General features: G+C 42.8%; 2 protein-coding genes across 2 annotated transcripts in view; one reads left to right on the plus strand and one right to left on the minus strand.

Moving 5' to 3' along the window:
- Positions 1-698: 698 nt before the first annotated feature.
- Positions 699-5,379, minus strand: LOC139416553 (unique cartilage matrix-associated protein-like). Its single transcript, XM_071165312.1, has 5 exons — positions 5,328-5,379; positions 5,010-5,078; positions 4,644-4,739; positions 2,237-2,335; positions 699-796 (listed from the first exon to the last, which is right to left on the minus strand). The coding sequence occupies exons 1-5, from the start codon at positions 5,377-5,379 to the stop codon at positions 699-701; spliced, it is 414 nt and encodes a 137-aa protein (XP_071021413.1).
- A 9,165-nt stretch (positions 5,380-14,544) lies between these two features.
- LOC139408690 (cyclin-dependent kinase 17-like) overlaps positions 14,545-27,829 on the plus strand; it is a 41,795-nt gene continuing 28,510 nt past the window's right edge. The window contains exon 1 of the mRNA XM_071152908.1: positions 14,545-15,192. Within this exon, the coding sequence (XP_071009009.1) occupies positions 15,137-15,192 (56 nt within the window). The 5' untranslated portion in view covers positions 14,545-15,136. The remainder of the gene's footprint in view (positions 15,193-27,829) is intronic.

Raw genomic sequence — 27,829 nt, forward strand, 5'->3', positions numbered from 1 at the left:
TTTTTATGAGGTCTTGGCTGATTTCTTTAGAATTTCCTATGATGTCAAGCAAAGAGGCACTGGGTTTGAAGGTAGGCCTTGAAATAGGCCTTGAAATCTTTTGAGTCAATCAGAAGCTTCTGAAGCCATGACATCATTTTCTGGAATTTTCCAAGCTGTTTAAAGTCACAGTCAACTTAGTGTATGTGAACTTCTGACCCACTGGAATTGTGATACGAGGAATTATAAGTGAAATAATCTGTCTGTAAACAATTGTTGGAAAAATTACTTGTGTCATGCACAAAGTAGATATCCTAAACGACTTACCAAAACTATAGTTTGTTAACAAGAAATTTGTGGAGTGGTTGAAAAATGAGTTTTAATGACTCCAACCAAAGTGTATGTAAACTTTCGACTAAAGCTGTATATAAGTATTAACATGTTCAAATGTACATCATTGCATCGTCACACAGCATGCGGAAATGCAACACACATGCAAACATTCAAACCAGTACAGAAGAACAACATTAATTTGCTTCTTTAAAAATATTATTTATAAGGCATATCTAAAAGAGAACACCTACCTAAAGTCTTTCCAAAGTATTTATGGAAGCGTACATGACATTATAAAAAGTTACATTTACTATTATAGTAGGGGGCGTAGCCCTCTGTGTCCTGCCTGCTGTAATACCACTGTTCTCCAGTAGGGCGGTGATGTCTCAGGTAGACTGGCGGTTGTACTCCTGGGGGGGATGCAGGCCGTCATAGTGGAACTCTCGCCACTGCTCGGTGCTCTCCCGTGTCCTCTCGTCTTGCTCTAAGGCCAGAGGTAAGTTATGGGAGGGAATGACGAGGGTAGACAGATCACGCTACTGGATGAAGTGTTACTGGATCAATTCACTGATACACATAGGCTACTGACATGATTATACTGATTATACACCAACAATAAAAGAGAAACTGTTACAGGAGTAGAATACAAAATAACTTGTTAGGGTATTATACACTGTGTACAAAACATTAGGAACATCTTCCTAATATTGAGTTGCACCCCCTTTTGCCCTCAGAACAGCCTCGATTCGTCGGGGCATGGACTCTACAAGGTGTCAAGCATTCCACAAGGATGTTGACTCCAATGCTTCCCACAGTTGTGTCAAGTTGGCTGGATGTCTTTTGGGTAGTGGACCATTCTTGATACACATAGGAAACTGTTGAGCGTGGAAAAACCCAGCAGCGCTGCAGTTCTTGACATAGTCAAACCAGTGCTCCTGGCACCTACTACCATATCCCGTTCAAAGGCACTTAAATCTTTTGTCTTGCCCATTCACCCTCTGAATGGCACACATACACAATCCATGTCTCAAGGCTTAAAAATCCTTCTTTAAACTGCCCCCCCCCCCCCTTCATCTACACTGATTAAAGTGGATCCAACAATAAGGGATCATAGCTTTCACCTGGTCAGTCTATGTCATGGTAGTTGCCATGGTGCCCTAGTAGCAGCCTCTAAGCAAAGAGTTCCTGTAAATATGTACTGTTTTTTTATCAGCTGTTTTGTTTTTGAAAACATTGATTTTTATTGCATATTTATTGCATGTTTGTGGTGGTTTTGATCCACAGATTTGCAGATGGACTGGCAGGTCAACTCTTTTTGGCTTAGCTAGCTAACTAGCTGGCTAATGGTTCGAATGATGCATCTGGACACTATCAGCTTTTTGTGTCACTTGGTTGCTGGTTCCTGATCTTTTGAAAGCATCAATTGAAGAGTCACCTGAAGCGTGAGAGGAATGGGAGATGCAGTAGAGGAATCCAGTGCTGAGGCAGAGGGCTCATAGTGAGGACAACTGGCTACTACTGAACGGTGTGTGGTGAGCTTTCTGGCTGCCGAGGCATCACTCAAGTGGGTGACATGCATTATGAAGGAGGAGAAGTCCGGTCGCTACATGAATCAGGCTGGTTCCCAGAGCAACCCTCTATAAGATCGCCACTAGACTCTTTCTTCATCAACCATCTCCCTGAACACATCCCTCTTCTCAAGCCATGATGAACTGCCTCTCTCTATCTTTGGAGGATGCATGAACTCAAAAGACCTGGCCCCTATTGGTCGACCTAACTATAGTTAAAGCTACTCATGGTGATGCATTGCTTGTTTTTGTATGAAGCGCTTTGAGATTTTGAAAAGCGCTACAGAAATTGAATAAATTATTATTATGGGAAGAGCAGGGCTTCCTAATGTTTTGTACACTGTGTATTTTTATACCGTCATGCTCCTCCTCAGCGTAGTTCTCAAACTCATTCCTCTGTTCCTCATGGTTCTCTCTCTTCCGCTTATCTGCAGCCAGCACCTGCCTTTGTTCAGCTATAGGGGAGGAGAAAAAGGAAGTCAATTCAATTGTATCACTTGCGGTCAAACTGCACCGACAACGTTACGTAGGATTGGATCTCTGCAGAGTACAGGCAGACGCTGGGTTTGGGCCATGGAATCCTCTCCTAGTCCTGACACCTAACCTCTGACCTTTTCTTCATTGTTGTTCCATGGGACAGGTCTTTGCCTGCATAACGACTCCCTTTGGAATTTGATTTTGGGAATTCAGGTCGGTCAGGTAGTTGTAAATAACAACTAAATGGAAAAGCAATCAGATGAACAGTTGAAATGGTAAAGCTTGCAGCGTTCCTTCGCAGGTCGGTGGTCAGGGAGCTGTGAACTAATGACCCAGTGTAAATAAAACTCAAAAAGGTGACCACCAATATCGTCAACCAAGGGTTATGTCAATCAATTGGGATAATGCACTGTATGCACGTCACTTGTTTACACATCGAGAGGATAATGTGACAGGGCCCATGAGTGATATGCTCCTAACTCCTGTCAAAGTATCTGACCCACCCACTCACTTCTACCTGGCATAACCTCGCCACATAAAAGCCCAAAGTCAAACAGGTTCACCCATTTGAATACAGGTGAAAGCCACATTGATGTTGATTATACCTACCTGGCAACAGAGCTGAACCTCACTGTAACCACTCAGTGGTCACACAGATAACACAAACTAACACACACATTTGTTATACTATCCTTGTGGGGACCAAACAATTGATTCCCATTCAGAATCCTAATTTCCCTGACCTTAACTCCTAACCTCTAACCCTAACCCCGAAGCTTAAAAAAGCCTTTTTCCTTGTGGGGACCGGTGAAACGTCCCCTCTTGACTACATTTTCCATGTTTTACTATTCTAGTGGGGAATTCTGATCCCCACAAGGATAGTAAAACCAAAAACACACACACACAATCAATCAAATACATGTATAAAGATGTGCTTATACAGAAACACAAGCCTAAAACCCCAAACAGCAAGCAATGTTGATGTACAGACCGTCTCACACTATAGGTTTATCCACATTTTCTCATATGACTTACTGTGGTTTAGTAGTGTCAACATCTGGCTGCCAAAGGGGCTTTCAAAAAGTAAACATATTTTTCTCTCACTCTGTCCATCTCTCTGACCCCCCTCCCTCCACTGTGCCTGTGTGTTGGCACATTCCACACTCAACTTCTAACTGCTCTCTCCATACCCAGACTGGATACAAACATCACTCCACCTCGCTCTCTTTCTCTCTTTTTCTTCTCTTGCTCTAACTTTTTTCAGCTAACACTTCAATTTGTCTTGGGTTTCTGCATTAAGTAACTCGCCTCTCAACGGCTCTCTTTCTCCAGCTAAACTCTCACCTGGCCGTCAACTGAGTAGTTAAAGAGAACAATCAAACATCTCCCTCATGGGAACTTTCACAAGGTCTCCTCTCGTGTCCTAGCGGTTAGAGCGTTGGGACAGTAACTGAAAGGTTGCTTGTTCAAATCCCTAAAGTGGGAAAAATCTGCCGTTCTGCCCTTGAACGAGGCAGTTAACCCCACAACAACTTCTCCCCCGACCTTGATGATGTCAATTAAGGCAGTTTCCCGCACCTCTCTGATTCAGAGGGGTTGTGGAAAATGCATTCAGTTTTGCAACTGACTACAGTAAGTATCACCTTTCCCTGCATTATACATGTACTTGTGAAAGTGGAGATTTTTGTCTACTCCTCGGTTTTAGCTGAGTAGGATAAAAGGACTATTCTCCAGCTCAGTCCAGCCATAACGGTATTCACTCAGTGTCATAACATGACCTATTCGGCTGAATCCTTTTACATTCTTGCCATTAGGCAGGCGCTCTTATCCAGAGCATCTAGTGCATACATGTTCCTATTTGTACCTACTGGTCCCACATGGGAATCAAACCCACAACCCTGGTGTTGCTCTACCAGCTGAGCCACACGGGACCGAATCATTGCAAAGACGGATAAAACACTGGGACTTCAGCCATTGCTGTATTCAACTGCAGCAATATAAACTCCATCCAGTAATATAAACTCTGGCGTAGTGGAGTAGTAGGCTACCTCTGCAACCAAAACGTTCAGCTGACCTTAAAAAGTATTGATCGATCTAGAAGATGTGGGACCAAACCATCCATCTATGCCTACACACACAAGCTATGCTTCATTCAGGCATCCACAGACAGAGGCACGCAACACCACACCCTCCATTGCCAGTTCACCACTGACCGTTGGTGGAAAAACAACCCCAAAAACATCCAAGCAACATGAAAGAGATCCAAACAGAGAAAGCTTCAATCACCGTCAATTTCGTCCTGAGACTTGGCAGCTCTTCTGCTGCGGTGTCTGAAGAAGTTTGCTGCGTCGGCCTCGGGCATGAAGATCTCCCTCAGTGGACCTGAGAAGAAAGGATAAAGAAAAGACTGAGTTGAGAGCCGTTGTGTTGGTATGCAGAGGGTGGTGAGTTCGCTCCCAGATCAGGGAAAACAAAGACAACAAAACATTTCCATTCTGTTACAATCGCATAAGAGATGAGAGGAGGGTAGATTTAACAGCAGGCAAAAAAAGAGGGAGTTCAGTAAGGTTTGAAGTCTCAGCCCACACCAAGAAATTAGGTTGTATGTGCTGCAGAAGACGAAGAGGGTTCAGTGAAGGTCGCGCTGCTTACCTCTCGGGTCGGTTGCCTTGGTAGTGCCCTTATCATCGGGAACAGCTGCATTGTCTACCTCCTGAGATACTGCAGGGGTTCAGAGGTACATGATCATAGGACAATCATCAGATGAGCTCTCTATCACAATGTTCCCATACCACAATCACTAGTAACAGAGTCACTCTGCCCTCAGACTGCACTCTAGGTTTCTCTAGGTTTCTCTAGCGATATCACAGACAATATGACATGCACCATCCTCCTCAAGTATTCATTCACATCTCATAAGTATATATTATTCCCTGACAATACAGTCCCCCTGCAGGCAGATTCACTCACAGGACAGTGACAGGAGCACAGCGACAAGGAAGGTTGCATGCGACCAGGACATCTTGAGAGCTGTGTCTGAGCCGTTGAGGGATAGGAGAGAGGTGAGAGAGAGAGAGAGGGAGGGCGGGCGGGAGGAAGGAGGCGTGTAAGAGAGGAAGGAGGTGAGAATGAGAGAGAGGGAGAAAGAGAGGTTAAAAGAGAGCAGATGGCACCCTGGAAGGGGGGGACCGGGGGCCTGGGAGAAGATCAGCTGGATGGAATTTCAGAGGCTTTGACAAACTGTTGGTCAGGGAGGGGAAGAGAGGATCCATGGAAGCAGCGCCACAAAAACATCAAGGTTTCCTCACATAAGCCAAATCATTTCAGTTTTTCAAGTAATTAAACAGTTTGATCTGAAAACCCTCAAAAGTAATATATCCCCGACGCTTAATCTTTGGAGCTGAACTTACACAATATATGATAAACTGTCCAGATGACCTTTCACCTTGTCTCAGGTGGCACAGGCTCATGAGCACATGCTCTGGGAGCTCCTTTTAGTTGCCTGTGACATCATTTAGAGATTTCAAATGGGAAGGACTCAATGAGAGATCATTCATGCCACAAGTATTACGTTGCAATATTAATTACAGCTTCATAATGTATACCTGCAGCAAAGTCTTACCCGAGTTTGTGCTGTACATCTTTCCACTCAACATAATGCTCCATAACATATTTAAGGGAGAGCTGTATGAAGCTTTGATTGGGTTTGACGTTGACAAATGTGTTATTTTGTCATAACTGCCATGTGTGGAGGCTCGTTGCTGGGCAGGACTCCAGGATACAGCTGTACACCAGAGACTTACTGACATGTACAGTATATTTTTTATGTTTACACCTATCAGACAGGAAAGCAATGGATGACTTGCAACTACTACAACACTGCAATTCACAGTCCTGGAAAGCAATGACAAAACTGATTTTGAGGGCACCGACTTGCCTGTGTTGCCTCCCGCCAAATCTCTCCATCCAGGCAGAACCATATGTACAATATACACTGCTCAAAAAAATAAAGGGAACACTTAAACAACACAATGTAACTCCAAGTCAATCACACTTCTGTGAAATCAAACTGTCCACTTAGGAAGAAACACTGATTGACAATACATTTCACATGCTGTTGTGCAAATGGAATAGACAACAGGTGGAAATTATAGGCAATTAGCAAGACACCCCCAATAAAGGAGTGGTTCTGCAGCTGGTGACCACAGACCACTTCTCAGTTCCTATGCTTCCTGGCTGATGTTTTGGTCACTTTTGAATGCTGCCGGTGCTTTCACTCTAGTGGTAGCATGAGAAGGAGTCTACAACCCACACAAGTGGCTCAGGTAGTGCAGGTCATCCAGGATGGCACATCAATGCGAGCTGTGGCAAGAAGGTTTACTGTGTCTGTCAGCGTAGTGCCCAGAGCATGGAGGCACTACCAGGAGACAGGCCAGTACATCAGGCAACGTGGAGGAGGCCGTAGGAGGGCAACAACCCAGCAGCAGGACCGCTACCTCCGCCTTTGTGCAAGGAGGAGCAGGAGGAGCACTGCCAGAGCCCTGCAAAATGACCTCCAGCAGGCCACAAATGTGCATGTGTCTGCTTAAACGGTCAGAAACAGACTCCATGAGGGTGGTATGAGGGCCCGACGTCCACAGGTGGGGGTTGTGCTTACAGCCCAACACCGTGCAGGACGTTTGGCATTTGCCAGAGAACACCAAGATTGGCAAATTCACCATTGGCGCCCTGTGCTATTCACAGATGAAAGCAGGTTCACACTGAGCACATGTGACAGACTTGACAGAGTCTGGAGACGCCGTGGAGAACGTTCTGCTGCCTGCAACATCCTCCAGCATGACCGGTTTGGCGGTGGGTCAGTCATGGTGTGGGGTGGCATTTCTTTGGGGGGCCATACAGCTCTCCATGTGCTCGCCAGAGGTAGCCTGACTGCCATTAGGTACCGAGATGAGACCCTCAGACCCCTTGTGAGACCATATGTTGGTGCGGTTGGCCCTGGGTTCCTCCTAATGCAAGACAATGCTAGACCTCATGTGGCTGGAGTGTGTCAGCAGTTCCTGCAAGAGGAAGGCATTGATGCTATGGACTGGCCCGCCCGTTCCCCAGACCTGAATCCAATTGAGCATATCTGGGACATCATGTCTCGCTCCATCCACCAATGCCATGTTGCACCACAGACTGTCCAGGAGTTGGCGGATGCTTCAGTCCAGGTCTGGGAGGAGATCCCTCAGGAGACCATCCGCCACCTCATCAGGAGCATTCCCAGGCATTGTAGGGAGGTCATACAGGCACGTGGAGGCCACACGCACTACTGAGCCTCATTTTGACTTGTTTTAAGGGAATTACATCAAAGTTGGATCAGCCTGTAGTGTGGTTTTCCACTTTAATTTTGAGTGTGACTCCAAATCCAGACCTCCATGGGTTGATACATTTGATTTCCATTGATAATTTTTGTGTGATTTTGTTGTCAGCACATTCAACTATGTAAAGAAAAAAGTTTTCAATAAGAATATTTCATACATTCAGATCTAGGATGTGTTATTTTAGTGTTCCCTTTATTTTTTTGAGCAGTGTATATCTACCTCAATTACCTCGTACCTCTGCACATCGACTTGGTACTGGTATCCTGTGTACATAACCAAGTTATCGTTACTCATTGTGTATTTATTCCTTGTGTTATTATCTTTCTATTCTTTTTTTCCCATTTTTTCTCTCTGCATTGTTTGAAAGGGCCCGTAAAAAAGAATTTCACTGTTAGTCTACACCTGTTGGTTATGAAGCATTTGACAAAAAAAAATATTTGACACACACACACACACACACACTGCCAGATCTCTCCATCCAGATGGAACTGAGCTGGCCCCTTTAACAAGGCTACCCTCTCTGCTCAGCAGAAACTCCATCAGGAAAGTATGCAGACTTTTGTTTGCTTGACTTTTTCCCCAACTGAATAGCTGGCTCGACACAGGTCGGAGTGAATGTGTAAATTGTTGAGAGAGAGAAGTATGCTAGGCTATCCAGGGTGGAGGGACTTTATGGATTATCTCCCAGGGGTCCAAAGTAAATTGGAGTAAAGGGAGGAAGGATATAGTGTGTGTGTGTGTGTGTGTGTGTGTGTGTGTGTGTGTGTGTGTGTGTGTGTGTGTGTGTGTGTGTGTGTGTGTGTGTGTGTGTGTGTGTGTGTGTGTGTGTGTGTGTGTGTGTGTGTGTGTGTGTGTGTGTGTAGTTGTTGTCCTACCTTATCAGGACTCCAGTGTCTTAACAATTCACCTAAATGTCCTGACAAGGTAGGGAACAAGAACAAGTATTTTCTGTGGTGAGAATGAACAGCAACCTAGTGGTAAGGAGATTCTGGTGTACAGACTTACTGTACATCGACATAGAGAGGGATGTTTTTTTGTGCTCTATCTCACACACAGATGGACTGCTATTTTCCTACAAAGTTGGGATTTATAAGGAAAAGCATGTGCCCGATACTCGGCTTATACTGTAAAGCTTATCAAGAAAGACACAAATAGATGTTGTGCCAAATAGATAGAGATGAGACACCAGTAAATCAAACTAGTGGGTATTATGTTAGAAAGATGCTAGGATTATATCACATTAGCTGAGTAAACACAACTCCATATCATCTGTATGCACACAAAAGAATGAGGGTTCCTCAAGGGTTCTTTGAGAAGGGTGATGCTTCTATGTGCGAACCATATTGACCCAAAGAACCATTTGAGCACTTCAACGGCTCTTTGCAGTTCAAAAAAGGGTTCTTTCCTCTTCTAGTGATAATTAAAATGTAAGGGCAGTGGCTCATGGGCATATTCAGGGGCGTGTTTTACGCACAGCTCTTTTTTTTGTTGCAACTGTGAGTCAGAGAGTCATCCCAGTTGATCTAATCTGTTGTGTTATGCTGTTACATGTTACATATGACTATGGCCAGTGACAGTGTATTGTGAAAGACTCATATGGCCTCGAGTCATTTGAGAATGTTCGACTAAATCAGTCGTTGGTTTTTAATTCTCTCCTCAGGTGACCTTCGGCCGTTCCAGAGCTAGCACACCTGATTTAATGTGTTAATAAACCAACCAGAATCAATGTCTGCGCCTCCGTGGAAGTCAAGTTAGCGTACTCCAAAAATCTTCATATAAATCTGTCTGTTTAAACTAGGGATATCTGGATTTTTTTTCATGGGCTGTGTCTGAATCCGTCGATGTCGGTACCACCGAGCTGCCAACTTCTGTCAGTAGCGTCCGTACAGTTTGGACTACTCTCTAAGAACACGTACTGTACATGTCGGTTGTTTGGCTCTAGGAAGCCCACAAGCCACACAAGACTGGTCTGAAGGTAGTCTGGTACCTGTTAAAAAAAATGAAAGTACAGAATATACTGTATGGAAGTAGTTTAGTGCCTTAAAAGAGCGGTTAAATATGTGTAGAAAAAATATATAAATAATTTTCTGATCTTTCTTAGATCTCTCAGATATAGGACAGACACTTCAAAGCAAACTTATTTTGTATTTATTTTTTACAATCTGATTTTCCATGTATGAATCTGTTATTCATTGCATTTCTATGGACAAATGGCATTTTTATGGACTAATGATGCTGCCACCGCCATGCTTCACCGTAGGGATGGTGCCAGGTTTCCTCCTGACGTGACACTTGGCATTCAGGCCAACGAGTTCCATCTTGGTTTCTTCAGACCAGAGAATCTTGTTTATCATGGTCTGAGAATCCTTTAAGTGCTGTTTGGCAAACTCCAAGCAGGCTGTCATGTGCCTTTTACTGAGGAGTTGCTTCCGTCTGGCCGCTCTACCATAAAGGCCTGATTGGTGGAGTGCTGCAGAGATGGTTGCCCTTCTAGAAGGTTCTCCCATCTCCACAGAGGAAATCTGGAGCTCTGTAAGAGGGTTCTTGGTCACCTCTCTGACCAAGGCCCTTCTCCCCCGATTGCTCAGTTTGGCCGGGAAGCCAGCTCTAGGAAGAGTCTTATTGGTTTCAAACTTCTTCCATTAAAGAATGATGGAGGCCATTGTGTTCTTGGGGACCTTCAATGCTGCAGAAATGTTTTGGTACCCTTCACCAGATCTGTGCTTCGGCACAATCCTGTCTCGGAGAATTCGAGCAATTCCTTCAACTCCATTGCTTGGTTTTTGCTCTGACATGCACTCTCAACTGTGGGACCTTATATAGACAGGTGTGTGCCTTTCCAAATCATCTCCAATCAAGTTGTAGAAACATCTCAAGGATGATCAATGGAAACAGGATGCACCCAAGCTCAATTTTGAGTCTGATGTTAAGTCTGAATGTTAATTAAGGTATTTCTGTTTTTTATTTTTAATACATTTGCAAAAAATGTTAAACCTGTTTTCACATTGTCATTATGGGGTATTGTGTGTGGATTGATGAGGAAAATGTTTTATTTAATACATTTTAGATAAGCGACAGTAGCCTATCCATTTGGAATATGGCATGAAGCTAGCTAAACAAACAATATGTCATTTAGCTTTCGGAAGACTTTGACATTGGCAAGTCCTCATCCTGGTAATGTTTTCAGTCAGACAACTGTCATTTGGTATTTGACATTTTATTAGGAACCCATTAGCTGGGGCGAAAGCAGGAGCTACTCTTCCTGGGGTCCACACAAAACATAAAACTTGACATAATACAGAAAGTTAATAAACAAGAACAGCTCAAGTACAGAACTACAGAAATAAAAACATAAAAAACAGCATAATTAGCTTACATATCAATACATACAAACAACATATCTAGGTCAAATAGGGGAGAGGCGTTGTGCCATGAGATGTAGCTTTATCTGTTTTATGCAAACAGGCCTGCTGTTCACTTGAGCAATATCAGCTGGAAGGGAGTTCCATGAAATAATGGCTCTATATAATACTTTACACTTTCTTAAATTTCTTATGGATTTGGGGACTGTGAAAAGTCTGGTGGCATGGCTGGTGGGGTAAGTGTGTGTGTCAGAGCTGTGTGTGAATTTACTTCGTAAACCATTTGGAATTTTCAACAAATGAATGTTTCTTATAAGAGAAGAAGTGATAAAGTCAGTCTCTCCTCAACTCTGAGCCAAGAGAGACTGGCATGCATAGTATTTATTTGATTTGACAGCTTTGGACACTCTTGGCATCATAAAAAAAGAAGTTATTTAACTAGGTAAGTCAAAGTCGTCCGGCCTACCCTGGACGACTCTGGGCCAATTGTGCACCGCCCTATGGGACTCCCAATCACAGCCAGATGTGATACAACCAGGGACTGTAGTGACATCTCTTGCATTGAGATGCAGTGCCTTAGACCGCTGTGCTTCTCGGGAGCCCCACATAAAGCTTTCGACATAAAGGGTTTCTGTGAGAATTACAGGAAGGGGGCGTTTAACCCCAATTGACCCCAAATTGAGATCCCTACTGAGATTCCCCCCCCCAAAAAATAATAATATATATATTGTTTTTTTTATGTGTTTGTCACTGGCCCTGTCAGTGTCGATACCTATATGCTGGAAAGAAAAGCAACGCTGCTCTCGGATCAACTTTCAACATTCAAATCTCACTTTAACATTACTCCACAATACTGACGACGGATTAGCATCAACTCGTAGACCTAGAGAGATAATAAGCTACCGCCTTTATAACCCTGTTTCCATCCACAGTTTTTATGTAGTCATACCATATTAAAAAAAACACCACAGCTGTGATGGAAATAGGAAGTTTGGGACACATTTTATAAATGCCTACATATCATTTGTTGGTGGAATCTTTTTGTGTCTATAAAATGAATTATGGCGGTGGAAACTCCTTTATGCGCAAATATTGATATTGTTGCGACCTTAACCCAACACCTAGTGACCTCGTCAAAAGATTTGGACTTCTTGGCATAACGATGAAGGTGTTGGTTTGACAGTCGCTGGACCTGGGTTTGAGTCCCGGTCGGGGCTATCCCCTGCATTCGCTACAAAACAATAACCATTTTATCGAAGTTAACTTGTCACGAGATGATACGGTGTGTGGTCTTCCCACTACGACTCAGTTTCTACACTGTTATAATGGGTATAATGTGTAGTAGTTGCACACCTCCCTGCTGAATTATGTAGAGCTGATTTGGGACAGTTTATATATATCTTAATATATAAATGATATATAAATTAATATTTGTGTCATTCTCAAAACTTTTGGCCACGACTGTATACATTCAGCCCAAAAACCAAACATGTACCGTCTACTTCTTATTTTAGTTATTTTTTTTGTTATCCACCCTCTGGTATCTTTTCATTCCCATGCTAATATATATATATATATACAGTATATAGGTATGTTAAGGTTCACTCTTAGTTTTCCTTATCTCCACTGTTACGTCTCAAGAGAACATTCCTGGTCATCCCTACTGCCTCTGATCTGACAGACAAAAAAAAATGTAAACAATGAAAATGGTGCCGTCTGGTTTGCTTAACATAAAGAATGTGAAGCGATTTTTACTTTTGAGACTTAAGTATATTTGAGCAATTACATTTACTTTTGATACTTGAGTACATTTAAAACCAAATACTTGTAGACTTTTACTCAAGTAGTAAAATTACTGGGTGACTTTTACAAGAGTAATTTTCTATTAAGGTATCTTTACTTTTACTCAAGCATAACAATTGGGTACTTTTTCCACCACTGGTCGTTAGATGCTTCTTTGCTCTTCAACGTCACTTTTATTCACAGAAGACCTCCTCTGACTGTTACCGCAAATAATTTCACTTCAGAATGAAGTTGACCAAAAATACAAATTGTTACCAACAAGTAAATAATACAAAGACGCTTCCAATGAAAACCCACGACTGCATTTTAAAACCCAGGTGACGTCATCTAAAGTTCAATGTGTTTCCATCGCATTTTCAACTCCCCCGATGGCTTTCTACCGAGGTAAAGTTGGTTTTATATTCACCCATTCGGACATTTAACAGACGTTCAACAAACGTTCGCCAAAAGCCATTTAAAAATGTAAAAATCAAATACTTTTGTCCGTTTGTCACAGGATCATCAAACTATATATGATTTATTCTATAAATGTCTAGCATACTTTTACAACCTTTGTTTTAAGGGAAAAAAATGCAGTTTTTTTTATAAAGGGCATGTAGTCTGTCTAGAGGGCATGTGGTCAAGGTGCTAACAAGTCTGTTATACCCTATTAGAAGGGGCCTGGCAGAAAATTCTACATCTTCAGTCATATTAAATTAGATTACAGGAAAAAACTACGGGATGAAGGGGTCAGGCCTGACTAACAATGAAGACAGGTCGATGGATCAAGAGGACCAAGATAACCAAGAGGATCAACATGGACATTCCACAGGGGATGGCCAGGAATGTTCTCTTGAGACGTACATTACCGTTCAAAAGTTTGGGCTCACTTAGAAATGTCCTTGTTTTTGAAAGAAAAGCATGAAAATACCATCAAATTGATCAGAAATACAGTGTAGACATTGTTAATGTTGTAAATTATTATTGCAGCTGGAAACAGCAGATTTTTAATGGAATATCTACAAAGGCGTACAGAGGCTCATTATCAGCAACCATCACTCCTGTGTTCTGATGACACGCTGTGTTAGCTAATCCAAGTTTATCATTTTAAAAGGCTAATTGATCATTAGAAAAGCCTTTTGCAATTATGTTAGCACAGCTGAAAACAGTTGTTCTGATTAAAGAAGCAATAAAACTGGCCTTCTTTAGACTAGTTGAGTCTCTGGAGCATCAGCATTTGTGGGTTCGATAACAGGCTCAAAATGGCCAGAAACAAAGAACTTTGTTCTGAAACTCGTCAGTCTATTCTTGTTCTGAGAAATGAAAGCTATTCCATGTAACAAATTGCCAAGAAAATGAAGAGCTCGTACAACACTTTGTACTACTCCCTTCACAGAACAGTACGAATTGGCTCTACCCAGAATAGAAAGAGGAGTGGGAGGCCCGGTGCACAACTGAGCAAGAGGACAAGTACATTAGAGTGTCTAGTTTGAATAACAGACGACTCACATGTCCTCAACTGGCAGCTTTAATAAATAGTACCCGCAAAACAGTCTCAACGTCAACAGTTAAGAGGCGACTTCGGGATGCTGGCCTTCTAGGCAGAGTTGCAAAAAAAAAAGCCATATCTCAGACAGGCCAATAAAAAGAAAAGATTAACATGGGCAAAAGAACACAGACACTGGACAGAGGAACTCTGCCTAGAAGGCCAGCATCCTGGAGTCTCCTCTTCACTGTTGACGTTGAGACTGGTGTTTTGTGGGTACTATTTAATGAAGCTGCCAGTTGAGGATTTGTGAGGCGTCTGTTTCTCAAACTATACTTTTTTTTTTAAACAGTTCGGTCATTTAATGAAGTTTCTAACAATGAACTGGCGATCATAGCGAAGTGGGTGGCGCTATTTCCCCTGGTGATCGGGGTTGAAATTATTCTGTCTGAAAAAATACGTTCGATGACACGGCGGCGGTGGCACCGTCAGCAAGCAGTAGTCAGGCAGGCGCACACAGCTGAGCTCGCACCCCTCAACACCGATCCATCGTCGTCGTCGGTTTCTCACGCTGGTATGTTCTCCAACCGAAAAGGGAACAGTTCACTCGCTACTGCCCCCCCCCCCTCCTCCCCCGCCACAAAGGTTCTAACTTCGAGTCCTCGATAGCCATGGCGTGAGCAACATCCTCGCGGATTTAGGTGACATTATTGGAGATAAGAAACTACTACACCGAGACAACAAAGCATTCCTCTTTTTACATCGGGTGGAAAGACGGCATCCGGCATGAAAAGAAGCTCCGGGGACGGGGACACCGGTCGGAACAACGCAAATCGTTTCTGGTGAGCGCTATGGTAACATTTGTCTGATGGGTCCTTACGATATTGCAGCAAATGCCTACTGTGCAAGTGGTTTGATGATAGCAACGAGTTGTTGCGGCCACAACAAGACACATTCCACCCAGCGTTGTCACAAAATGGGGTAACAATGTAACAATGTTTATTTCACAGCGCTCCCCTATGTGTATGTATGTATGTATGTATGTGTGTGTGTGTGTGTGTGTGTGTGTATATGTGTGTGAATAGCTTTCTATTGTGGTGGACAGGCTGTTTCTATTCAAATTGGCGTTGTCCCGTCCTGCCTATTAGGCTGTGGAAGGTAAACTGGATACTCTTCACACAAAATAATTAAACATTTAAAAGGTACACAGACAGGAGCTAAGCCACTGCTGTCATGTTTAAAAAATATATGGGATAGGTAAGCGTGCGCTATTTGGAAGTGCTGAATTCGCAGAAATACTGTATGTTGTCGTTTAATGAGGAAAGCACAGGGCTTAAGAGGAACTAAACAAAATTATTAATTGAAAATAATATTTTTGGCAAAAACAACCACCAAAAACACCACGTTGTCCCTACTAGTGATTGTACGCTACAGTATGCAGGCATGACAGGTATGATGGCTTGTATTCCCTATTGTAAAGTGATACCCCAAATTAATTTACTGACCTACATTTCAAATCCATCTACATGTTTGTGTTTTCCAAAACATTTATAGAACAAAGTAATCTCTGCTGTAAACCAGGCTTGGAATATTTTTAAGTTACATAATGGGGGGGATTTTTGAATGAAATAGTATTACATTTGACCCATAGGATTTACTAGTTAAAATATCACAGGAAGCTATCGCAGTGGTATTCAATGGATTGCAACAAGTATCCATGTATTTATTCCTTGTGTTATTATTTTTATATTTATTGTTGGGAATGGCCTGTAAATACGTTTTTGAAATAGTGGGGATTCATTACACTTGAAAACCTTTGAATTATATTTGTGTGGTGATAGATACATGGGCAATACATTGTTGGCATGATGGAGCCTTGCCATGTGGCAGACAGAACCTTGTAGAGCACGTTTACAGTAGACTGCAGGAACGTGTCTGTGGGTTCAAGGGTGACGCAAGTGGTAGTCAGTTGTTTTCATGGCATTCCTTCCTTTTGGTGGGATTCCTCTTCCTTTAATGGTTACTGTTTGACTGGGCTTCACCCGTTCGTTATACGACCCTCTGTGTGTGTGTGTGTGTGTGGGGGGGGGGGGTTGGCAGGATGTCCTGAAGGAAGACGTCATTGTTCTGAATGCAAGCTCACTCACCCTGAGGAACAGTACACACACGAACAGACTGCTGACCCAGAGCAGCCACTAGCTCCAAGTTTAGTTTAGTCTGGAGCTGATCATTATAGTGTTATTGATTACCGGCATTGTAGAGTTGTAATAACTAATGTGTATATAGTTGTAGTCCTTCTCAGTGGTTGGTTGTAGTTTCTCTCGTGTCAGCCTGTGATTCAAACGTTAACTCATGTTTAGATCAGATTGATGGGCTCTTTCTTCTTTTTGGTTCAGTAATGTCAAGGTTTTGTGTGTAAATACCCCTGTGTGTTACATGGTGCCCCACTGAGGTTGTAAGGAGATGGTTGCCACCAAGGTGGAGTTGAGTCTTTCCTGTGTGTGTGTGTGTGTGTGTGTGTTTGACGTTGTTGTATTACCTTGGTGAAGACCTTTGAGATGGTGGTGGAATTGTAAGGCAGGGTAGCGTGACCTTCTGTGAAACAGCTGTAGCCACGCAGCACTGATCCCCACAGGGTAGGGTAGGATATATCAGATTGTGCTCTCTGAGGGGGTGTGTGTGGTTGGGTGTGTATGCGGATGGCTTGTGAAGGTGTGTAGCTGCACATGTGCGTGGGTGCGCAGTTGCCCGAGACTGTCTCCGCCACTCCCCCGGGACTGCAGTGCAGAAGAAATATTAGCCCACTGAGAGAAGTGCGAGATTGAACTTCCCTACAACTTTCTAGAGCAGTGGTCACCAACTTGTTGATCTCCAAGGCATTCCTACACGATTGCCAAACATTTCTGTACAAAACCCAGTGATAAAGCCTTGTATTGGTAGGTGCTCCCGATTAGTTGCCCTGCTCGCCGGGTAGGCGAACTGTTGCCATTTGAACCATTTCATGTGTCTGAAGGTACACACTCTACCTTCCCGGCGGGCCCGGAGAGCAAATCAAGTGCACTATAGGCCTTCCGCTGGCCACTCGGTTGTCTCAGAGGACCGTGTCTGCAGTAATGTAGCAGGCATAAAAGAAAGCTACAGCAAAGTTGTAACTGTGAGATTTCTAAAACGTTTAAAACCATGACTAGGAGCGAGACTGTCAACGGATACAGCAAAGAGCTGCTGTTTTAATGAGTGAGTTCAGGTTTAAGTTCTTACTCAGCACTGTCAACACTTTGTATTCAACACTTTTATAATCCATAAAATGCACATTCTTCCTATTTCCACTCAGCGCTACAACAAGCACTGCAGCCGTAATGAATGAGGAGGAAAATGTATCTATAAGGTTGCGTTGTTGTTATTATTAGTGGCTTGGGTCTTTTTTAATATCAAGGAATATTTCACCTTCTCTGTTCATAGGAGTAACAACATGAATTTGTGAATGAGGCACAAATAATGTGGTGCAACTTGAGTTACGCAATCAGCTGGAAGACCATTTTTGGTCAGTGTCAGTGGAGGAAAGAGAGAGTGGAGGGATGTTGAGAAGCGGACCCTCAGTCTGCTGTTCTCTCCATCTGCTGAGACTGACCATCAGATGCAGGCACCATCAGCCCAGTAAATAAAAATCGAATTATTTAAATGTATGCTCACTCAGCTGTGGCCCACAAGTAATACAACAACAGATCTATTACCAGTGTGATCATAATAGCCTACCTCAAATTTTGAAATATAATTTTAAAAAATGGCCCGAACAACCATGCATTAGCAGGGCAATTCAAGCAAAGCCAATATGCGGTGATCATGTATTGGGCCTATAGCTTACTGCACAAACGTCATTGCTACAGTACGGTTTTTAATTGGTTAATGTTGCATAGGCTTACGTTTTTTAAGTAATGTAAAAATCCAAATCTGAGCGCTAGATCTCGGCTTGCATTTTGACTCAAAGTGATGTTGACTCAGAAAAGGTTGGTGACAACTGTTTGAGTTTTCCCTATTAACACTATCAACGTTTCCTTTACTTCGGTAATTGTGATCGAATCAGTGCAATATTAGGCACTTTCAATGCAACATACCGAAACAAAACAAACTATGCAAGAGATGTTGTAGGCAGAACGCATAGGAGTAGGATTTAAGATGGACTTAAAATGACGCCGGAGCAGAAGGCAGACGTTTTATGTGCCCCCAACCGATTGTATTTTTTTTGTTTGTTCATCTGCGCTGTGTGTAACTTTATTTTTTTTACTCATTTTGTACATAATGTTGCCGCTACCGTCTCTTAGATGACCGAAAATAACTTCTAGACGCCAGGACTGCGATTATTTACCATGGACGGGCAGAATCCTTTTTCTTCTTTCACGACTCTGACGAGGCAGAGGCGATACGGATCCCTCGGGAACAGGCCTCGACTCCCGTGATCTGCGTGAAGAGGAGGCTGATAAAGAGAGGCCGGAGAGCAGGCGGCCTTTTGAGAATTCGTAGGCGATCGCATAAACCCCCACTTCCCTCAATTCTGCAAGCAAACATGCAATCTTTGGACAATGAAATTGACGAGTTACGGGGAAGATTAAACAAGATTAAACAATATCAACATACAGCTGGCTTGTTATACGATGTACCGGCAGGATAGAACAGCGGCGTCTGGTAAGACAAGGGGCGGCAGACTATGTATTTTTGTAAATAACAGCTGGTGCACTATATCCAAGTAAGTCTAGAGCTATTTCGCACCTGAGGTTGTGTATATTATGATAAGCTGTAAACCACACTACCTACCGAGAGAGTTCTCATCTGTATTCTTCGAAGCTGTTTACATATCACCTCAGTCAGAGGTTGGCACTAAGATAGCATTGAATGAGCTGTATTGCTCTATAAGCAAACAAGAAAACGCTCACGGAGAGGCGGTGCTCCTAGTTGCTGGGGACTTTAATGCAAGGAAACTTAAATCAGTTTTACCAAATTTCTATCAGCATGTTAAATGTGCATTTAGACAGAAAATATTTCTGGACCACCTATACTCCACACACAGAGAAGCATACAAAGCTCTCCCTCGCCCTCCATTTGGCAAATCTGACCATAATTTTATCCTCCTGATTCCAGCTTTCAAGCAGAAATTAAAGCAGGAAGCACCAGTGACTAGATCAATAAAAAAGTGGTCAGATGAAGCAGATGCTAAGCTACAAGACTGTTTTGCTAGCACAGACTGGAATATGTTCCGGGATTCCTCCTATGGCATTGAGGAGCACACCACATCAGTCAATGGCTTTATCAATAACTGCATCGACGACATCGTCCCCACAGTGACCGTACGTACATACCCCAACCAGAAGCCATGGATTACAGGCAGCATCCGCACTGAGCTAAAGGCCAGAGCTTCCGCTTTCAAGGAGCAGGACTCCAACCCGGAAGCTTATAAGAAATCCTGCTATGCCCTCAAACAAACAATCAAACAGGCAAAGTGTCAATACAGGACTAAGATCGAATCATACTACACCAGCTCTGACGCTCGTCGAATGTGGCAGGGCTTGCAAACCATTAGGCTACAAAGGGAAGCACAGCCGAGAGCTGCCCAGTGACACGAGCCTACCAGACGAGCTAAACTACTTATATGCTCGCTTTGAGGCAAATAACACTGAAACATGCATGAGAGCACCAGCTGTACCGGAAGACTGTTCACTGATCACTCTCACAGCAGCCGATGTGAGTAAACGGGGCAGCCTCTTGTAAATAACGGGGTTTTGAGAATGACCAAGGCCCCCCCCCCCCCCCCCCCCCCCAATTGTTCAGTTTGGCCAGGAGGCAAGCTCTGTGGGACCTTAATATAGATAGGTGTGTACCTTTCCAATTCATGTCCAATCAATTGAATTTATCACAGGTGGACTCCAATCAAATTGTAGAAACGTCTCAAGGATGAACAATGGAAACAGGATGCACCTGAGCTCAATTTCAAATTTAATAGTAAAGAGTCTAAATTCTTATGTAATAAGGTATTTCTGGTTTAAAAAAATATATAAATTAGCAAACATTTCTAAGAACCTGTTTTTGCTTTATCGTTATAGGCTATTGTGTGTAGATTCATGAGAGAAAAAAATATTGAATCAATTTTAGAATAAGGCTGTAACGTAACAAAATGTGGAATAAGTCAAGGGGTCTGAATACTTTCCGAATGCACTGAATGCAAATAGACCATTGCCATATATGGACCTGTGCCATTTACTTTGAACTGGACTGTGTTTACAGAATGAATGTGCTTGTTTTGAGATCAAAGCGAGAGCTGCATGTAGCCACGTGTGCACATTTTGTTCATATCCTTTGCTAGTTAGTGAGTTATTAGTCCAGTTATAGATCATTTGTACTTAGCATTAGGGGAAAGATAGCTTCTTACAAGAGCACAAAACCTGTACATTTCTAGACATAACAGCTATTTCCATGTTAAAATGTTATGGGATGCATTTTCTCCAGATTATTTTATGGTAGGCCACTCTAGGAGGCCTACATTATGATCAAATAGCCACAGAAGCCATTTGGCCACGGTTAAACTGTAACTTAAAGTGAGTACATCCTCAGTGTTCACAGTAAACACACAATGTTCAAGTTTGCACTCAGCAGACCTGGAATTTGCTCGGTGCCTAATTTTATTTTAGGGAAGTGTGTGATTGTATGATTGTGAGATTGTGTGTGTGTGTTTGAAATGCCAGCAGTAAGTGCATATATGCATTCTGTGAATGCATGTTTGAGTGCCTTCCTGTGTGTGTGTGTGTGTGTGTGTGTGTGTGTGTGTGTGTGAGCATAAATACGTGTTTGTGTATGAGCATAAATACGTGTTTGTGTATGAGCATAAATACGTGTTTGTGTATGAGCATAAATGTGGGGGTGTGTGTGGTAGACAGGGCTCATGTTTAAGGGACCAGGCCAAGGACAGCTGGCTGAAGGTTAGTGTCCGCCTCTCCCTAGTCCTCACTGAGCAGGTGCCATGAAGCACACACACACAGAATCCACACCACACTCCCTCGTCCCGTAACTCTGGTCTATACATAGCCATTCATACAAACTCTTCCTCTTTCTCTACAGTATTAACATCGGAATTCTGGCACTCGGGCTCCGAAAGCGGCCCCTCCTGAAATGCAGTTGCTATAGACAACACATGCTAGTGTAAGCAAATTTTGTTCCCTGGCCTAATAGTGGCCTCCCGAACTCTCACCGAACTCTTTAAAAAAAAAATAACTTTACAGTCAGGCTGAAAGTGGAAGTCTCACTCAGCATACAGTAACTACCCAGCAGTCAGAGGGTTAGGCTTCGGGGTGAAGTGTCCCCTTAAGGACAGATCTAAGATTAGCATTCCCTCTGCCAATTCTCACCTGAAGCATTAGTGGGGGAAATGGAAAACCGACCCAAGATCAGCGTTTAAGGATAACTACACCCTACACCGAGTGTCAGCTGGTTAAGACCCTATTTGGTTAGGGAGGTTAGATGGATGAATGTAGACATTACACTCAATTATTCTAAGGTATTATTACATGTTAATAATATAGATATTGTCTATGGTTAATATAATATTGTTTACACTATTGTAAATAGTGTTACTACACAGGTACAAGAGTGCAGTGTTAGCCTTTCCACTGTTTTAGCACAAGCATTAATTAAGTATGCATCCCAAATGGCACCCTATATAGTGCATTACCTTTTACCACATCCCTATGGGCCCTGGTCAAAAGTAGTGCACTACATGTAGATAGAGAATAGGGTGCAATTTTGGACACAGACTAAGTGATCATGCGATGTATGACTTTTTATATATATATATATATATATATATATATATATATATATATATATATATATATATATATACATACATACACACAATATACAGGTGAAGTCGGAAGTTTACATACACTTAGGAGTCATTAACACTCATTTTTCAAATAAAATAAATTGTAGACCTCCACAAGTCTGGTTCATCCTTGGGAGCAATTTTCAAACGCCTGAAGGTACCACGTTCATCTGTACAAACAATAGTACGCAAGTATAAATAGCATGCAGGATTTTAATCTATGACGGCGTAGTGTGTTACTAATGGTTTTCTTTGAGACTGTGGTCAAGGCTCTCTTCAGGTCATTGACCAGGTCCTGCCGTGTAGTTCTGGGCTGATCCCTCAACCTTCCTCATGATCATTGAAGCCCCACGAGGGTGATTGACCTCTAATAATTGCGCCAACAGTTGTTGCCTTCTCACCAAGCTGCTTGCCAATTGTCATGCAGCCCATCCCAGCCTTGTGCAGGTCTACAATTTAACCCTGATGTCCTTACACAGCTCTCTGGTCTTGGCCATTGAGGAGAGGTTGGCGTGTGTTGGATTGAGTGTGTGGACAGGTGTCTTTTATACAGGTAACGAGTTCAAACAGGTGCAGTTAATACAGGTAATGAGTGGAGAACAGGAAGGCTTCTTAATTAAAGAAAAACTAACAGGTCTGTGAGAGCCGGAATTCTTACTGGTTGGTAGGTGATCAAATACTTATGTCATGTAATAAAATGCAAATTAATTACTTAAAAATCATAAAATGTGATTTTCGGGATTTTTGTTTAAGATTACGTCTCTCACGGTTGAAGTGTACCTATGATAAAAATTACAGACCTACATGCTTTGTGAGGGGGAAAACCTGTAAAATCAGCAGTGTATCAAATACTTGTTCTCCCCACTGTATATCCACAGTAAAACGAGTACTATATCGACACAATCTGAAAAGCCGTTCAACAAGGAAGAAGCCACTGCTCAAAAACCCACCATAAAAAAGCCAGACTACGGTTTGCAACTGCACATGGGGACAAAGATTGTACTTTTTGGAGAAATGTCCTCTGGTCTGATGAAACAAAAATAGAACTGTTTGGCCATAATGACCATCGTTATGTTTGGAGGAAAAAGGGGGATGCTTGCAAGCAGAAGAACACCATCCCAACCGTGAAGCATGGGGGTGGCAGCATCATGTTGTGGGGGTTCTTTGCTGCAGGAGGGACTGGTGCACTTCACAAAATAGATGGCATCATGAGGCGGGGGAAATTATGTGGATATATTGAAGCGACATCTCAAGACATCAGTCAGGAAGTTGATGCTTGGTCGCAAATGGGTCTTCCAAATGGACAATGACCCCAAGCATACTTCCAAAGTTGTGGCAAAATGGCTTAAGGACAACCAAGTCAAGGTATTGGAGTAGAGGTCGACTGATTTAATTAGGGCCAATTTTCAATTTGTGGAACAACATTTATTGGATATTTCAAACTTTTTTAACAAATCAAAAACTGAAAAATTGGGCGTGCAAAATTATTCAGCCCCCTTAAGTTAATACTTTGTAGCGCCACCTTTTGCTGCGATTACAGCTGTAAGTCGCTTGGGGTATGTCTCTATCAGTTTTGCACATCGAGAGACTGACATTTTTTCCCACTCTTTGCAAAACAGCACGAGCTCAGTGAAGTTGGATGGAGAGCATTTGTGAACAGCAGTTTTCAGTTCTTGACCTAAATGACTAATGATGATAAATACAATCCACCTGTGTGTAATCAAGTCTCCATATAAATGCACCTGCACTGTGATAGTCTCAGAGGTCCGTTAAAAGCGCAGAGAGCATCATGAAGAACAAGGAACACACCAGGCAGGTCCGAGATACTGTTGTGAAGAAGTTTAAAGCCGGATTTGGATACAAAAAGATTTCCCAAGCTTTAAACATCCCAAGGAGCACTGTGCATGCGATAATATTGAAATGGAAGGAGTATCAGACCACTGCAAATCTACCAAGACCTGGCCGTCCCTCTAAACTTTCAGCTCATACAAGGAGAAGACTGATCAGAGATGCAGCCAAGAGGCCCATGATCACTCTGGATGAACTGCAGAGATCTACAGCTGAGGTGGGAGACTCTGTCCATAGGACAACAATCAGTCGTATATTGCACAAATCTGACCTTTATGGAAGAGTGGCAAGAAGAAAGCCATTTCTTAAAGATATCCATAAAAAGTGTCGTTTAAAGTTTGCCACAAGCCACCTGGGAGACACACCAAACATGTGGAAGAAGGTGCTCTGGTCAGATGAAACCAAAATTGAACTTTTTGGCAACAATGCAAAACGTTATGTTTGGCGTAAAAGCAACACAGCTGAACACACCATCCCCACTGTCAAACATGGTGGTGGCAGCATCATGGTTTGGGCCTGCTTTTCTTCAGCAGGGACAGGGAAGATGGTTAAAATTGATGGGAAGATGGATGGAGCCAAATACAAGACCATTCTGGAAGAACCTGATGGAGTCTGCAAAAGACCTGAGACTGGGACGGAGATTTGTCTTCCAACAAGACAATGATCCAAAACATAAAGCAAAATCTACAATGGAATGGTTCAAAAATAAACATATCCAGGTGTTAGAATGGCCAAGTCAAAGTCCAGACCTGAATCCAATCGAGAATCTGTGGAAAGAACTGAAAACTGCTGTTCACAAATGCTCTCCATCCAACCTCACTGAGCTTGAGCTGTTTTGCAAGGAGGAATGGGAAAAAATGTCAGTCTCTCGATGTGCAAAACTGATAGAGACATACCCCAAGCGACTTACAGCTGTAATTGCAGCAAAAGGTGGCGCTACAAAGTATTAACTTAAGGGGGCTGAATAATTTTGCACGCCCAATTTTTCAGTTTTTGATTTGTTAAAAAAGTTTGAAATATCCAATAAATGTCGTTCCACTTCATGATTGTGTCCCACTTGTTGTTGATTCTTCACAAAAAAATACAGTTTTATATCTTTATGTTTGAAGCCTGAAATGTGGTAAAAGGTCGCAAAGTTCAAGGGGGCAGAATACTTTCGCAAGGCACTGTGTATATATATATATATATATATATATATATATATATATAAAAATCGGCCGATTTTTATCGGTATCGGCTTTTTTTGGACCACCAATAATCGTTATCGCCGTTGAAAAATCATAGTCGGTCGACCTCTATATTGGAGTGGCCATCACAAAGCCCTGACCTCAATCCTATAGAAATTTGTGGGCAGAACTGAAAAAGTGTGTGAGAGCAAGGAGGCCTACAAACCTGACTCAGTTACACCAGCTCTGTCAGGTGGAAAAAAATTCACCCAACTATTGTGGGAAGCTTCTGGAAGGCTACCCAAAACATTTGACCCCAGTTAAACAATTTAAAGGCAATGCAACCAAATACTAATTTAGCGGATGTAAACTTCTGACCCACTGGAAATGTGATGAAAGAAATAAAAGCTGAAATAAATAATTTTCTCTACTATTATTCTGACATTTCACATTCTTAAAATAAAGTGGTGACCTAACTGACTTAAGACAGGGAATTTTTACTAGGATTAAATGTCAGGAATTGTGAAAAACTGAGTTTAAATGTATTTGTCTAAGGTGCATGTAAACTTCCAACTTCAACTGTATATTTTATCGTTAAGCCAGTCATCTACCTCTGTAAAGTCCAAAGCATTAGTCTGCATAGCTGGTCATATTAGGATGCTTTGGTGTAATTACTTGATATTAAGCCTAAGTACTTAGTAATAACATAATACCTAGACAAAGTCAGTGTGCTTTGTTTATTAGTGGAAACTGGAATCCCCTTCTCAGAGTGACTCATCAGGTTCTGTGTAATAATGGATCAGAATGTAGAACCTAGAACCGTGCCAGCAACCAGAGAGGAGTTATATTATCTAGCTACTGTGTTAGTAACAGTATGAGCACATGTATTGATCTTGATACAATGTAGGCTTACTTCATCAGGGGTGAATGTAATGGGAAAATTAATGTAGAGACTAGAACCATGCCGACTTGGGTTGGGCGATTTCTGGAATGACATCATCCCATTGTCCTGTTCAAACAGCGTTGATATATACGATTGTATCGTGAACATTTTTTATTTTGGGGGGGGGGGGGGGGGATGCGGTTTTGTGCGGGGATGTCAATTGGTGGGAAGAACACAGTATAAAGGAAATATCTTTATACAGATTCAGGATGTCTTTGCATGTCTTGGACCTGCCTATGAGGTATCCAAAGACAGCTATGGTGGTTACAGACAGTGTTGTCATGGCCATGGCTATTGGCCCACTGCTGGAGCTGTGTCTATCTTCTCTGATAGTAGAGGTCTGGTTGAAGACCCGCTGACCGATGGTGTTACTAGGTCACAAAAGATGGCTTGAGAGCGAGGAAGAGAGAGAGAGCAGTCTGTGTCCAGACAGGCGACCCTAGCTGTCAATCAAAGTCGTCATTGTCATTGTCATTGCAGCGGTGTTAAATCAACGTTGAGTCTTATTGTGTTTGATGATCGTATAGAACCCTGTCTGTCATCATCTGTCCTGCTGGCCACACACGCGTGGGTGCTCTGTCTACTGTATTCCAATTTTTGCCAAAACATCAGCACTCTTAGTGCCAGCTCCATTCAGATCCTCTGACACAGGTGACGATCGAGCCAGAGAGGAGCGGTGGGGAGGGGAGGAGAAGAGTAGAATAGAGGGGAAAGACTCAACAGACGAAACAGAAAAGCGCTAACAAGAGATCAAGTACAATTAGCATAGTATTTATTGTCCCCTGAAACTCATTCAGTATTGGGACACTGTAGCAGTACAAACAGAGGTTGTTGTTCAACTCCAGTCAAGCTCCATGATAACCTGTCTCTTAGCTCTGTTGCTCTCTCTTAGCTCTGTTGCTCTCTCTCAGCTCTGTCACTCCCCCTCTCTCTCGTGCTTTGTCGCTTCTTCCCTCTCTCTCGCTCCCCCTCTCTCATGCTCTCTCTCCTTAAAGCGCGTAGCGCATAAAAATTGTCTGTCCTCGGTTGCAACACTCATTACCAAGTTCCAAAAAGCCTCCGGAAGCAATGTCAGCACAAGAACTGTTCGTCGGGAGCTTCATGAAATGGGTTTCCATGGCCGAGCAGCTGCACACAAGCCTAATGTCACCATGCGCAATGCCAAGCGTTGGCTGGAGTGGTGTAAAGCTCGCGGCCATTGAACTCTGCAGCAGTGGAAACACGTTCTCTGGAATGATGAATTACGCTTCACCATCTGGAAGTCCGACAGATGAGTCTGGGTTTGGTGGATGCCAGGAGAACGCTACCCGCCCCAATGCAAACTGTAAAGTTTGGTGGGGGAGTATGGTTCAGGCTAGACCCCTTAGTTCAAGTGAAGGTAAATCTTAACATTACAGTATACATTCTAGACAATTCTGAGCTTCCAACTTTGTGGCAACAGTTTGGGGGAAGGCCCTTTCCCGTTTCAGCATGACAATGCCCCTGTGCACAAAGTGAGGTCCGTACAGAAATGGTTGGTCGAGCTTGATGTGGAAGAACTTGACTGGCCTGCACAGAGCTTGCTTGGGGATTTGAACCAGCGACCTTTTGGTTTACCCATGTCTTCAGATGTCTTCTTTCTTCTGCATGCAATAGAAAATCTTGATCTCTCGCTC

Source organism: Oncorhynchus clarkii, chromosome 1 (assembly GCF_045791955.1).
Source record: "Oncorhynchus clarkii lewisi isolate Uvic-CL-2024 chromosome 1, UVic_Ocla_1.0, whole genome shotgun sequence".
Classification (NCBI taxonomy): Eukaryota; Metazoa; Chordata; class Actinopteri; order Salmoniformes; family Salmonidae; genus Oncorhynchus; species Oncorhynchus clarkii.